This window comes from Saccoglossus kowalevskii, chromosome 2, assembly GCF_978046115.1.
Source record: "Saccoglossus kowalevskii chromosome 2, keSacKowa6.1, whole genome shotgun sequence".
Lineage (NCBI taxonomy): Eukaryota > Metazoa > Hemichordata > Enteropneusta > Harrimaniidae > Saccoglossus > Saccoglossus kowalevskii.
Window position 1 is genome coordinate 40,449,105 of NC_140642.1, and position 18,070 is coordinate 40,467,174.

General features: G+C 31.5%; 1 protein-coding gene across 2 annotated transcripts in view; it reads left to right on the forward strand.

The window, feature by feature from the left end:
• Positions 1 to 18,070, forward strand: part of LOC102808232 (DNA repair protein RAD51 homolog 2-like) — a 119,503-nt gene that overhangs the window by 13,404 nt on the left and 88,029 nt on the right. For both annotated transcript variants that reach the window (XM_085495546.1, XM_085495541.1), the window contains exons 5-6: positions 3,846 to 3,982; positions 4,521 to 4,640. In XM_085495546.1, coding sequence (XP_085351672.1) covers positions 3,846 to 3,982; positions 4,521 to 4,640 — 257 coding nt within the window. The remainder of the gene's footprint in view (positions 1 to 3,845; positions 3,983 to 4,520; positions 4,641 to 18,070) is intronic.

Below are 18,070 nucleotides of genomic sequence, written 5' to 3' on the forward strand. Positions count from 1 at the left end.
TCTTCCAATCTAACACATGATTTTAACTCCTTATACATACTGTTGATGACTTTGAAGAACTTGTCACTCACCCCATTTCTGTACATTTTGTAAAACAGTTCATTCCTCCAAATTGTATCAAAAGCTTTTGCCAAATCCACAAAACACATATAAAGAGGCTGTGATTTTTTAATAATTTTGCCATTTTTTCTAATTTTGTTATGGTTATTCATAATAGACTTGAGAACAAATACATGATCAGAGGTCCTGCAGTTCTTAAAGCCAATTTGATATTTAGATATAATATTATAATCATTAAAGAACTTGTTTAGCCTGTTATTCAGAATAATTGAAAACAATTTTCCTAAACGGCTCGTTATTGTTATACCTCTATAGTAATTGAAGGATCATCTTTGTTACCTGATTTATATATTGGTACAATATATATCCTTTACTCCAAAGGAATGGGTATTTTTCGCCTTGTAGTACTGTATTAAATATTTTGAGTAAATGATGTTTAATGTACATGAAACTGGATTTTTTCATCTCGTTTGTAATTTTGTCAAATCCACATGCTTTTCTATTTTTCAATGTTTTATTTGCCTCTTTGACATCCTTTTCCACTATTGGTTTATCCAGTGTCATGTTGTGTACTTTATCTTTCCTCTTCTCTAATTCTTCTAATTTCTTTATAATTGAACCTTCAAATTTGTTATCATAGTTTTGATCATTTGTAGAATTCAATTTTTTATAAAAATTAAACCAGCATTCCGGAGTTATCAAATTGTCCATACTTTGTTTTCCTGATTGTTTCTTATTGAATGACTTGATCAGATCCCACAAATCTTTATTGTTACAATTTCTGTCTTTTAGATGAGCAATTTTTTTCATAATTTGAAACTTTTGTTCATTTTTCTTTTTTTTAATCATTTTTCGTAGTTTTTTCGTTGTCTTATAGTATACCTGTCTCATGTTTAATCCCTTTGGATTTGCTTTCATCACTTTCCCTAAACAATTAACTTCATTTCGTAGTTCACTACATGTCTTATCAAACCATGGTTTATGTTTGCGTTTACATTTGGATGCTGATATGACCTTCAGTGAAGATTCACCAGCACTCACTAAAATATGTGTTAACTTATTTATGTTACAATTCAAATCTATGCTATTATCATTCATTTGATTAATTAATGAGTCTAATTCTAATTTAATATTTCCGCTACTTAATATGTTTTGAAATAAGCCACTTGATCTATCACTCCAAACAAATTTATCTACTAAATTTTGTATCTTATGTTTCATATTACAAACCTTACTGGTAGTTGTCTTCAGACTTATAATTAGAGAAATATATATATATTAAATATATCAGTACTACATGTAGATCTCTCTCATATTTGTTCATTTAATGATGATATCTTCAATTCTCTAATTTTGATGAATATTTTTGTTATTTTTGTTAAAAATTGATATTTTCGACTTATTGCTTTGATACTATACATATTGTTCATTTTCTAACAATATCTTCAGTTCTTTAATTAAAATGTGCATTGCTAACAGCAGAGCTATCTCAGCTGACAGGCTGCTTGTTTGAAAACAAATCATGCCTCTTTCCCATCAAAATCCAAGCCAAAAAATCTTACAACAACATCGGCAAATTTCTTCTGTCCTGTGCACAATAACATTAACATATTTAAATGGGCTATGGTAATTTGAACATGTTGGCATCATCCATCATTTTGATTGTATTGTATTGTATTTAAATTTTAGGCAGTCTACTTTTTAATCCAGCAAGAAAAAATGTATAAAATTTTAGATTAGCATCTGCAATAGTTTTAGGTGGTCCAACTGCCGGCATTGAAAGTCGGCATAGGCGGATTTTTCAATGAAAATACAAGTCCCCCAAAAATATCTGATGATAAATTTTTTGAACCCCAAATAAGGGCCCATCAGGGCGATTCTTCGGATGGGCGAATTTATGTTAATCCCACATATATTGAAACATTGAACTGCCAAATATTTTCCTCATGGTGCCAAGCTCTTTTCAAGCTGTAATTTTGTCTAAATTTTATCTAAATTTAAAGTTAATTATACCATTTGTGAGTGTGACACTTCGGAAATGTTTCAACATCTTGACATACACTACATTGATCCTGAAAACTGCAGACATTCGCAGTTATTCTCTTATTTGGAAGGGTTACCAAGCATGATACCTAACATTCACTTGTCTTTGTTTTTTTAGTTTGCATAAATACAATATAAACATATAAATGTCATTTTTACATCAAAATAAGAGTTTTGTATGAAATTACTCATTGCCAATAAATTAGGAAAATTACATACACAGATAAAAAGTAATGTTATTTATTACTAGATCTACTTAGTATGTGCAATGTTTGTATTACAGACTAAGGTAATGTATTATTGCATGTCAAACATTATATTCAATTTATAAGCTTATACAATGTAGCCAGCTTTGTCATTGACTTTTGTTTCTAAACATTATTTATTTCTGCATACCAATGTTCTCATTATATATTTCGTTCTTCAGGTTACAACTCTTACATTGAATTGTGACAGCTTCCAATGACCCTTGACCCCTAACAGAATTTTTTCCCATGATTACCACATGTTGAGTTGTTTTCTTCCCACACCATAGCTGTGGTATGTTTCCTCTTTCTTGTTAGCCTTGGGTGGGTGACACAACCTGCTGTTTGTAGACTCATTTCTGTATGTATGTATTATTAATTCTATTTTTATGCATAGGACTTATAATTACCTTGTTTTACATGGCAACATTTTATTGGAGCCCAACAGCTCAGAGCCAGCAAAAATTTCTGCAAACCATGCAGCTAGAACACAGTTTGGCTCTAAAGATCCTAAGGGTTGAACTCAAAATAGAATTGAGCCCTGACATGGCCCTGGCCCAGTAAATGATAACCCAGTATCAAGGGTACTATTCCAGCTCTACTATAAACCACAAGTGTATAAATGCAGAAAATCTCCTGTTAATTGCTGGTAGGAAATGTTGCTGTGTAAACCTAGCAGTTAATATCTAGATATCTTGTGCCAATTTAATAAATAAAGAAATCAAAATTGCATTCCACTTGTGTGTTTGACAGACGTTAGTTTTCTGGTAACGCAATTATATTTCATATTAAAAGTTTAAAGTTGTTATGATATACTCGACACTATCAATTTGTGCAGTTCGATAACTTGGGCATGAAATTCCACAATAGTCTGTGACTCACTCTTTTGATTGAAGACCCCAACATTTTGCGGTTTTCCCTGAATTGCGATTAAAATACAAATAAATATAATGTGCCTTTCCTGTACAGTAAATTGATTATCGTTTTCACTGTTCTCTCTGTATACATGGCAGGCAGAGCTGGTTTACATTACACAATAATGATCATGAAATAAGATCCTTATGGAATGTTTATATACACAGCTATATTTCTATCTTCCCCTAATTATTAAGTATCAACCACCCATATTGAATTTCCAAATTACATAAAGTCAACCAGCCATGGTAAAGGTTTTCATTGTGTAATTGTCTCCAAGACAAGATAGGGGAAGACATTTTTGTAACCATTAAATTGACTAATTTATTTAATTTCACCTATGTTAAAGTTTCCTATAAATTCATATTGCCCAAAAATTGGAAAGGCTAGAAATATAATAAATGAGAATATTTCAATTATTTCAAATGTCAGAAATGTAACAATCTTTTTTACACCGCTGTTGACAGTTGTTTTGTTTATAATCCTGGAATTCTAACTCCTGTTTTAACTCTACATAAAATACCCCGTTCTCTATACAGTTAATATCATCATCTGATACAAACTTTTTATTTGGTGTTGTAGATTGCTGGACCTGCTGGTTGTGGTAAAACCCAATTAAGTATCTTATACTGTGTCGAGGCACTATTTTCTGCTTCTACAGATGGCAAAGATGCTAGTGTTATATACATTGATACAGAAGGTGCATTTTCTGCTGAAAGGTTAGGTGAACTTTCTCTCTTTCTTTTCAGTTGATTTATAGCAAAGCTTTAATTCTTGGTTACTTTCCTTAGGAAAATATGAAGTAAGCTAAAAGTTTACCTCGAAACAATGCTATCCACTAAGACGTAGCAGCTTTTGGATTTATCATTGCTGGGACTAGAGGTGTAGCCATGTGCCTTGATTTCAGTAACAGTATGATGTATCAAACCTTTGACATTTTGTATTTTTCTAATACCCTAATGTTTGATTCACCCAGTATTTCAATAATATTGATCAAAAATTATAAACAATATCATTATACATTTGTTTCATCCATAATTTGTTATGTTATGAACACACAACAAATATGTACATTTTTGATAGAAATGTCAGTGAGAGACTTAAATTAAATAGCGCCCTCTATCGCCAGATAAGAAGTACTGTAAATAATTCTGCTTTTGACAAGAGGCCACCTGCTAATAGTTGATTATTAAAGATGTGTGTTAACACAAACATGATTTGTGTTTGTAACCTTGTTTCTTATTTTCCTGTCTGTAGATTAGTTGAGATAGCCCAGTGCAGATATCCAGACCATTTCTCCACAAATGAGGCACTGATTCATTTAACCAACCATTTGTTCATTTATCTAGAGACTACATGCAGCAGTCTTCTAAAAAGGTATATACACACTCTGGTAGATGCAATTGTTGCATCTCTATGTTAGGCAAAGAACAACCAAATCTCTGTTTCTCATTGCTGCCCACCTGCACCTGGAACATTTTTAGTCTTTTGGTTCAACAGCTGTGTGGATCGATATTTCAGAAACTATTTATTTCCTTTTTTAAACTGGGTGGGATAATAGCAATGAACAAAAATGGAGGTAGATGCAAATCGTACAAGATAATATACATTTTGTGAAGGTTGGCCTTTCTGCTCGTCGAATATTAAACACTTGGGTGAGCACACACAAGTACATGAATGCATGAAGTGTAGATTTTCAAGTATTTTTCCCTGCATAATTTAATTTCCAGTGTTATAAAACTCTCTCTCGTCCATGCTTTTGCATTTTTGGACTAACTAGTCAATATTTACAATTCTGGTGTTGGATTGTGGGCTGGGAATCATGTTAGGCTAAATAAATTACAGTTACAGTATTTCTGGGTACTTTTACATTGAAATAGATACTTGGTAGCCCCCCTCCCCTTACACTGTCTGAATATTACACTAAAGTGCCACACAATCCCAATACAGTATCTTTTCTCCTACGACTGCAAAACAAGTACATAAACATGGATGTTGCATTTGTGCCATGGACTACCAAACAACAAGCCATCATTTCTTCCAGCTGTATGCAGGAGTGTACACAAATAAATGCCTTGTCTCTGCTATACTTGAAACATTAAGTGGTTAACCATAAAAAAACCTAGGGGATAGATTTTTAATTCACTACTGCATAACTGTCCCAAAGAGTGATTGTATTGTTGTTGTTGTTGTAATACAAAGTACAGTGTAGGACATTTGGCAAACTACAAAATTAAATGTGTAAGTTCCTGGTCATTACTAATGGAAAGAAGTTTAGTTTTCACAGTGAAAATGCCTTTCATTGAAATAAAAAATTCAGAGTTAGTTAGATCCACCATTTTTTCTAAGCTATATCAACAACGACCCTAAAAAAAAGTCCACCTTCTTATATAATTCCATTGATATGAGAAACTGATTTTTTTTTTCTGGACTAAACTGTGCTGAGATTCTGTAGCGAATTATTAGTACCAGATTTAATGTATTTTCATTGAATATTAATTTCCGTAATACTTGATTAATTTATGATTATCCCTTATGGTCTATGTCATGTAAATGTTTGCACTTGATTTAGAACTGATTGACCCAAACAACTATTTAGATTTCATTACAAATTAATATTTCAAACCACTTAGTATAAGTGTCTGTTCAAATATTTGAATGAATTAACTGTCATGATACATCTTTTATGTCTATATTACATTAGCACACCTGCAAACTCGTTTTACTTTCCACTTAGTATTTTGGGTAATACATAAACAGTAATTGACACTGTCCATTAGTGATGTATACATCATACTTGGTAATACATAAACAGTAATTGACACTGTCCATTAGTGATGTATACATCATACTTGGTAATTCATAAACAGTAATTGACACTGTCCATTAGTGATGTATACATCATACTTGGTAATACATAAACAGTAATTGACACTGTCCATTAGTGATGTATACATCATACTTGGTAATACATAAACAGTAATTGACACTGTCCATTAGTGATGTATACATCATACTTGGTAATACATAAACAGTAATTGACACTGTCCATTAGTGATGTATACATCATACTTGGTAATACATAAACAGTAATTGACACTGTCCATTAGTGATGTATACATCATACTTGGTAATACATAAACAGTAATTGACACTGTCCATTAGTGATGTATACATCATACTTGGTAATACATAAACAGTAATTGACACTGTCCATTAGTGATGTATACATCATACTTGGTAATACATAAACAGTAATTGACACTGTCCATTAGTGATGTATACATCATACTTGGTAATTCATAAACAGTAATTGACACTGTCCATTAGTGATGTATACATCATACATCATACTTGGTAATACATAAACAGTAATTGACACTGTCCATTAGTGATGTATACATCATACTTGGTAATACATAAACAGTAATTGACACTGTCCATTAGTGATGTATACATCATACTTGGTAATACATAAACAGTAATTGACACTGTCCATTAGTGATGTATACATCATACTTGGTAATACATAAACAGTAATTGACACTGTCCAGTAGTGATGTATACATCATACTTGGTAATACATAAACAGTAATTGACACTGTCCATTAGTGATGTATACATCATACTTGGTAATTCATAAACAGTAATTGACACTGTCCATTAGTGATGTATACATCATACTTGGTAATACATAAACAGTAATTGACACTGTCCAGTAGTGATGTATACATCATACTTGGTAATACATAAACAGTAATTGACACTGTCCATTAGTGATGTATACATCATACTTGGTAATACATAAACAGTAATTGACACTGTCCATTAGTGATGTATACATCATACTTGGTAATACATAAACAGTAATTGACACTGTCCATTAGTGATGTATACATCATACTTGGTAATACATAAACAGTAATTGACACTGTCCATTAGTGATGTACACATCATACTTGGTAATACATAAACAGTAATTGACACTGTCCATTAGTGATGTATACATCATACTTGGTAATACATAAACAGTAATTGACACTGTCCATTAGTGATGTACACATCATACTTGGTAATACATAAACAGTAATTGACACTGTCCATTAGTGATGTACACATCATACTTGGTAATACATAAACAGTAATTGACACTGTCCATTAGTGATGTACACATCATACTTGGTAATACATAAACAGTAATTGACACTGTCCATTAGTGATGTATACATCATACTTGGTAATACATAAACAGTAATTGACACTGTCCATTAGTGATGTACACATCATACTTGGTAATACATAAACAGTAATTGACACTGTCCATTAGTGATGTACACATCATACTTGGTAATACATAAACAGTAATTGACACTGTCCATTAGTGATGTATACATCATACTTGGTAATTCATAAACAGTAATTGACACTGTCCATTAGTGATGTATACATCATACTTGATAATACATAAACAGTAATTGACACTGTCCATTAGTGATGTACACATTATACTTGGTAATACATAAACAGTAATTGACACTGTCCATTAGTGATGTATACATCATACTTGGTAATACATAAACAGTAATTGACACTGTCCATTAGTGATGTATACATCATACTTGGTAATTCATAAACAGTAATTGACACTGTCCATTAGTGATGTATACATCATACTTGGTAATACATAAACAGTAATTGACACTGTCCATTAGTGATGTATACATCATACTTGGTAATTCATAAACAGTAATTGACACTGTCCATTAGTGATGTACACATCATACTTGGTAATACATAAACAGTAATTGACACTGTCCATTAGTGATGTATACATCATACTTGGTAATACATAAACAGTAATTGACACTGTCCATTAGTGATGTATACATCATACTTGGTAATTCATAAACAGTAATTGACACTGTCCATTAGTGATGTATACATCATACTTGGTAATACATAAACAGTAATTGACACTGTCCATTAGTGATGTATACATCATACTTGGTAATACATAAACAGTAATTGACACTGTCCATTAGTGATGTATACATCATACTTGGTAATTCATAAACAGTAATTGACACTGTCCATTAGTGATGTATACATCATACTTGGTAATACATAAACAGTAATTGACACTGTCCATTAGTGATGTATACATCATACTTGGTAATACATAAACAGTAATTGACACTGTCCATTAGTGATGTATACATCATACTTGGTAATACATAAACAGTAATTGACACTGTCCATTAGTGATGTATACATCATACTTGGTAATACATAAACAGTAATTGACACTGTCCATTAGTGATGTATACATCATACTTGGTAATACATAAACAGTAATTGACACTGTCCATTAGTGATGTATACATCATACTTGGTAATACATAAACAGTAATTGACACTGTCCATTAGTGATGTTTACATCATACTTGGTAATTCATAAACAGTAATTGACACTGTCCATTAGTGATGTATACATCATACTTGGTAATACATAAACAGTAATTGACACTGTCCATTAGTGATGTATACATCATACTTGGTAATACATAAACAGTAATTGACACTGTCCATTAGTGATGTATACATCATACTTGGTAATACATAAACAGTAATTGACACTGTCCATTAGTGATGTATACATCATACTTGGTAATACATAAACAGTAATTGACACTGTCCATTAGTGATGTATACATCATACTTGGTAATACATAAACAGTAATTGACACTGTCCATTAGTGATGTATACATCATACTTGGTAATTCATAAACAGTAATTGACACTGTCCATTAGTGATGTATACATCATACTTGGTAATACATAAACAGTAATTGACACTGTCCATTAGTGATGTATACATCATACTTGGTAATACATAAACAGTAATTGACACTGTCCATTAGTGATGTATACATCATACTTGGTAATTCATAAACAGTAATTGACACTGTCCATTAGTGATGTATACATCATACTTGGTAATACATAAACAGTAATTGACACTGTCCATTAGTGATGTATACATCATACTTGGTAATACATAAACAGTAATTGACACTGTCCATTAGTGATGTATACATCATACTTGGTAATACATAAACAGTAATTGACACTGTCCATTAGTGATGTATACATCATACTTGGTAATACATAAACAGTAATTGACACTGTCCATTAGTGATGTATACATCATACTTGGTAATACATAAACAGTAATTGACACTGTCCATTAGTGATGTATACATCATACTTGGTAATACATAAACAGTAATTGACACTGTCCATTAGTGATGTATACATCATACTTGGTAATACATAAACAGTAATTGACACTGTCCATTAGTGATGTATACATCATACTTGGTAATACATAAACAATAATTGACACTGTCCATTAGTGATGTATACATCATACTTGGTAATACATAAACAGTAATTGACACTGTCCATTAGTGATGTATACATCATACTTGGTAATACATAAACAGTAATTGACACTGTCCATTAGTGATGTATACATCATACTTGGTAATACATAAACAGTAATTGACACTGTCCATTAGTGATGTACACATCATACTTGGTAATACATAAACAGTAATTGACACTGTCCATTAGTGATGTATACATCATACTTGGTAATACATAAACAGTAATTGACACTGTCCATTAGTGATGTATACATCATACTTGGTAATACATAAACAGTAATTGACACTGTCCATTAGTGATGTATACATCATACTTGGTAATACATAAACAGTAATTGACACTGTCCATTAGTGATGTATACATCATACTTGGTAATACATAAACAGTAATTGACACTGTCCATTAGTGATGTATACATCATACTTGGTAATTCATAAACAGTAATTGACACTGTCCATTAGTGATGTATACATCATACTTGGTAATACATAAACAGTAATTGACACTGTCCATTAGTGATGTATACATCATACTTGGTAATACATAAACAGTAATTGACACTGTCCATTAGTGATGTATACATCATACTTGGTAATACATAAACAGTAATTGACACTGTCCATTAGTGATGTATACATCATACTTGGTAATACATAAACAGTAATTGACACTGTCCATTAGTGATGTATACATCATACTTGGTAATACATAAACAGTAATTGACACTGTCCATTAGTGATGTATACATCATACTTGGTAATACATAAACAGTAATTGACACTGTCCATTAGTGATGTATACATCATACTTGGTAATACATAAACAGTAATTGACACTGTCCATTAGTGATGTATACATCATACTTGGTAATACATAAACAGTAATTGACACTGTCCATTAGTGATGTATACATCATACTTGGTAATACATAAACAGTAATTGACACTGTCCATTAGTGATGTATACATCATACTTGGTAATACATAAACAGTAATTGACACTGTCCATTAGTGATGTATACATCATACTTGGTAATACATAAACAGTAATTGACACTGTCCATTAGTGATGTATACATCATACTTGGTAATACATAAACAGTAATTGACACTGTCCAGTAGTGATGTATACATCATACTTGGTAATTCAGAAACAGTAATTGACACTGTCCATTAGTGATGTATACATCATACTTGGTAATACATAAACAGTAATTGACACTGTCCAGTAGTGATGTATACATCATACTTGGTAATACATAAACAGTAATTGACACTGTCCAGTAGTGATGTATACATCATACTTGGTAATACATAAACAGTAATTGACACTGTCCATTAGTGATGTATACATCATACTTGGTAATACATAAACAGTAATTGACACTGTCCATTAGTGATGTATACATCATACTTGGTAATTCATAAACAGTAATTGACACTGTCCATTAGTGATGTATACATCATACTTGGTAATACATAAACAGTAATTGACACTGTCCATTAGTGATGTATACATCATACTTGGTAATACATAAACAGTAATTGACACTGTCCATTAGTGATGTATACATCATACTTGGTAATTCATAAACAGTAATTGACACTGTCCATTAGTGATGTATACATCATACTTGGTAATACATAAACAGTAATTGACACTGTCCATTAGTGATGTATACATCATACTTGGTAATACATAAACAGTAATTGACACTGTCCATTAGTGATGTATACATCATACTTGGTAATTCATAAACAGTAATTGACACTGTCCATTAGTGATGTATACATCATACTTGGTAATACATAAACAGTAATTGACACTGTCCAGTAGTGATGTATACATCATACTTGGTAATACATAAACAGTAATTGACACTGTCCATTAGTGATGTATACATCATACTTGGTAATACATAAACAGTAATTGACACTGTCCATTAGTGATGTATACATCATACTTGGTAATACATAAACAGTAATTGACACTGTCCATTAGTGATGTATACATCATACTTGGTAATACATAAACAGTAATTGACACTGTCCATTAGTGATGTATACATCATACTTGGTAATTCATAAACAATAATTGACACTGTCCATTAGTGATGTATACATCATACTTGGTAATACATAAACAGTAATTGACACTGTCCATTAGTGATGTATACATCATACTTGGTAATACATAAACAGTAATTGACACTGTCCATTAGTGATGTATACATCATACTTGGTAATACATAAACAGTAATTGACACTGTCCATTAGTGATGAATACATCATACTTGGTAATACATAAACAGTAATTGACACTGTCCATTAGTGATGTATACATCATACTTGGTAATACATAAACAGTAATTGACACTGTCCATTAGTGATGTATACATCATACTTGGTAATTCATAAACAGTAATTGACACTGTCCATTAGTGATGTATACATCATACTTGGTAATACATAAACAGTAATTGACACTGTCCAGTAGTGATGTACACATCATACTTGGTAATTCATAAACAGTAATTGACACTGTCCATTAGTGATGTATACATCATACTTGGTAATACATAAACAGTAATTGACACTGTCCAGTAGTGATGTATACATCATACTTGGTAATTCATAAACAGTAATTGACACTGTCCATTAGTGATGTATACATCATACTTGGTAATACATAAACAGTAATTGACACTGTCCATTAGTGATGTATACATCATACTTGGTAATACATAAACAGTAATTGACACTGTCCATTAGTGATGTATACATCATACTTGGTAATTCATAAACAGTAATTGACACTGTCCATTAGTGATGTATACATCATACTTGGTAATACATAAACAGTAATTGACACTGTCCAGTAGTGATGTACACATCATACTTGGTAATTCATAAACAGTAATTGACACTGTCCATTAGTGATGTATACATCATACTTGGTAATACATAAACAGTAATTGACACTGTCCATTAGTGATGTATACATCATACTTGGTAATTCATAAACAGTAATTGACACTGTCCATTAGTGATGTATACATCATACTTGGTAATACATAAACAGTAATTGACACTGTCCATTAGTGATGTACACATCATACTTGGTAATTCATAAACAGTAATTGACACTGTCCATTAGTGATGTATACATCATACTTGGTAATTCATAAACAGTAATTGACACTGTCCATTAGTGATGTATACATCATACTTGGTAATTCATAAACAGTAATTGACACTGTCCATTAGTGATGTATACATCATACTTGGTAATACATAAACAGTAATTGACACTGTCCAGTAGTGATGTATACATCATACTTGGTAATACATAAACAGTAATTGACACTGTCCATTAGTGATGTATACATCATACTTGGTAATACATAAACAATAATTGACACTGTCCATTAGTGATGTATACATCATACTTGGTAATACATAAACAGTAATTGACACTGTCCAGTAGTGATGTATACATCATACTTGGTAATACATAAACAGTAATTGACACTGTCCATTAGTGATGAATACATCATACTTGGTAATACATAAACAGTAATTGACACTGTCCATTAGTGATGTATACATCATACTTGGTAATACATAAACAGTAATTGACACTGTCCATTAGTGATGTATACATCATACTTGGTAATTCATAAACAGTAATTGACACTGTCCATTAGTGATGTATACATCATACTTGGTAATACATAAACAGTAATTGACACTGTCCATTAGTGATGTATACATCATACTTGGTAATACATAAACAGTAATTGACACTGTCCAGTAGTGATGTATACATCATACTTGGTAATACATAAACAGTAATTGACACTGTCCATTAGTGATGTATACATCATACTTGGTAATACATAAACAGTAATTGACACTGTCCATTAGTGATGTATACATCATACTTGGTAATACATAAACAGTAATTGACACTGTCCATTAGTGATGTATACATCATACTTGGTAATACATAAACAGTAATTGACACTGTCCATTAGTGATGTATACATCATACTTGGTAATACATAAACAGTAATTGACACTGTCCATTAGTGATGTACACATCATACTTGGTAATACATAAACAGTAATTGACACTGTCCATTAGTGATGTATACATCATACTTGGTAATTCATAAACAGTAATTGACACTGTCCATTAGTGATGTATACATCATACTTGGTAATACATAAACAGTAATTGACACTGTCCAGTAGTGATGTACACATCATACTTGGTAATTCATAAACAGTAATTGACACTGTCCATTAGTGATGTATACATCATACTTGGTAATACATAAACAGTAATTGACACTGTCCATTAGTGATGTATACATCATACTTGGTAATTCATAAACAGTAATTGACACTGTCCATTAGTGATGTATACATCATACTTGGTAATACATAAACAGTAATTGACACTGTCCATTAGTGATGTACACATCATACTTGGTAATTCATAAACAGTAATTGACACTGTCCATTAGTGATGTATACATCATACTTGGTAATTCATAAACAGTAATTGACACTGTCCATTAGTGATGTATACATCATACTTGGTAATTCATAAACAGTAATTGACACTGTCCATTAGTGATGTATACATCATACTTGGTAATACATAAACAGTAATTGACACTGTCCAGTAGTGATGTATACATCATACTTGGTAATACATAAACAGTAATTGACACTGTCCATTAGTGATGTATACATCATACTTGGTAATACATAAACAATAATTGACACTGTCCATTAGTGATGTATACATCATACTTGGTAATACATAAACAGTAATTGACACTGTCCAGTAGTGATGTATACATCATACTTGGTAATACATAAACAGTAATTGACACTGTCCATTAGTGATGAATACATCATACTTGGTAATACATAAACAGTAATTGACACTGTCCATTAGTGATGTATACATCATACTTGGTAATACATAAACAGTAATTGACACTGTCCATTAGTGATGTATACATCATACTTGGTAATTCATAAACAGTAATTGACACTGTCCATTAGTGATGTATACATCATACTTGGTAATACATAAACAGTAATTGACACTGTCCATTAGTGATGTATACATCATACTTGGTAATACATAAACAGTAATTGACACTGTCCATTAGTGATGTATACATCATACTTGGTAATACATAAACAGTAATTGACACTGTCCATTAGTGATGTATACATCATACTTGGTAATACATAAACAGTAATTGACACTGTCCAGTAGTGATGTATACATCATACTTGGTAATACATAAACAGTAATTGACACTGTCCATTAGTGATGTATACATCATACTTGGTAATACATAAACAGTAATTGACACTGTCCATTAGTGATGTATACATCATACTTGGTAATACATAAACAGTAATTGACACTGTCCATTAGTGATGTATACATCATACTTGGTAATACATAAACAGTAATTGACACTGTCCATTAGTGATGTATACATCATACTTGGTAATACATAAACAGTAATTGACACTGTCCATTAGTGATGTATACATCATACTTGGTAATACATAAACAGTAATTGACACTGTCCAGTAGTGATGTATACATCATACTTGGTAATACATAAACAGTAATTGACACTGTCCAGTAGTGATGTATACATCATACTTGGTAATACATAAACAGTAATTGACACTGTCCATTAGTGATGTATACATCATACTTGGTAATACATAAACAGTAATTGACACTGTCCAGTAGTGATGTATACATCATACTTGGTAATACATAAACAGTAATTGACACTGTCCATTAGTGATGTATACATCATACTTGGTAATACATAAACAGTAATTGACACTGTCCATTAGTGATGTATACATCATACTTGGTAATACATAAACAGTAATTGACACTGTCCATTAGTGATGTATACATCATACTTGGTAATACATAAACAGTAATTGACACTGTCCATTAGTGATGTATACATCATACTTGGTAATTCATAAACAGTAATTGACACTGTTCATTAGTGATGTATACATCATACTTGGTAATACATAAACAGTAATTGACACTGTCCATTAGTGATGTATACATCATACTTGGTAATACATAAACAGTAATTGACACTGTCCATTAGTGATGTATACATCATACTTGGTAATACATAAACAGTAATTGACACTGTCCATTAGTGATGTATACATCATACTTGGTAATACATAAACAGTAATTGACACTGTCCATTAGTGATGTATACATCATACTTGGTAATACATAAACAGTAATTGACACTGTCCATTAGTGATGTATACATCATACTTGGTAATTCAGAAACAGTAATTGACACTGTCCATTAGTGATGTACACATCATACTTGGTAATTCAGAAACAGTAATTGACACTGTCCATTAGTGATGTATACATCATACTTGGTAATACATAAACAGTAATTGACACTGTCCATTAGTGATGTATACATCATACTTGGTAATACATAAACAGTAATTGACACTGTCCATTAGTGATGTATACATCATACTTGGTAATACATAAACAGTAATTGACACTGTCCATTAGTGATGTACACATCATACTTGGTAATACATAAACAGTAATTGACACTGTCCATTAGTGATGTATACATCATACTTGGTAATACATAAACAGTAATTGACACTGTCCATTAGTGATGTACACATCATACTTGGTAATACATAAACAGTAATTGACACTGTCCATTAGTGATGTATACATCATACTTGGTAATTCAGAAACAGTAATTGACACTGTCCATTAGTGATGTATACATCATACTTGGTAATACATAAACAGTAATTGACACTGTCCATTAGTGATGTATACATCATACTTGGTAATACATAAACAGTAATTGACACTGTCCATTAGTGATGTACACATCATACTTGGTAATTCAGAAACAGTAATTGACACTGTCCATTAGTGATGTATACATCATACTTGGTAATACATAAACAGTAATTGACACTGTCCAGTAGTGATGTATACATCATACTTGGTAATTCAGAAACAGTAATTGACACTGTCCATTAGTGATGTATACATCATACTTGGTAATACATAAACAGTAATTGATACTGTCCATTAGTGATGTTTACATCATACTTGGTAATACAGAAACTGTAATTGACACTGTCCATTAGTGATGTATACATCATACTTGGTAATACATAAACAGTAATTGACACTGTCCATTAGTGATGTATACATCATACTTGGTAATACACAAACAGTAATTGACACTGCCCATTAGTGATGTATACATCATACTTGGTAATACATAAACAGTAATTGACACTGTCCATTAGTGATGTATACATCATACTTGGTAATACATAAACAGTAATTGACACTGTCCATTAGTGATGTATACATCATACTTGGTAATACATAAACAGTAATTGACACTGTCCATTAGTGATGTATACATCATACTTGGTAATACATAAACAGTAATTGACACTGTCCAGTAGTGATGTATACATCATACTTGGTAATACATAAACAGTAATTGACACTGTCCAGTAGTGATGTATACATCATACTTGGTAATACATAAACAGTAATTGACACTGTCCAGTAGTGATGTATACATCATACTTGGTAATACATAAACAGTAATTGACACTGTCCATTAGTGATGTATACATCATACTTGGTAATACATAAACAGTAATTGACACTGTCCATTAGTGATGTATACATCATACTTGGTAATACATAAACAGTAATTGACACTGTCCATTAGTGATGTATACATCATACTTGGTAATACATAAACAGTAATTGACACTGTCCATTAGTGATGTACACATCATACTTGGTAATACATAAACAGTAATTGACACTGTCCATTAGTGATGTATACATCATACTTGGTAATACATAAACAGTAATTGACACTGTCCATTAGTGATGTATACATCATACTTGGTAATACATAAACAGTAATTGACACTGTCCATTAGTGATGTATACATCATACTTGGTAATTCAGAAACAGTAATTGACACTGTCCATTAGTGATGTATACATCATACTTGGTAATACATAAACAGTAATTGACACTGTCCATTAGTGATGTATACATCATACTTGGTAATACATAAACAGTAATTGACACTGTCCATTAGTGATGTATACATCATACTTGGTAATACATAAACAGTAATTGACACTGTCCATTAGTGATGTATACATCATACTTGGTAATACATAAACAGTAATTGACACTGTCCATTAGTGATGTATACATAAACAGTAATTGACACTG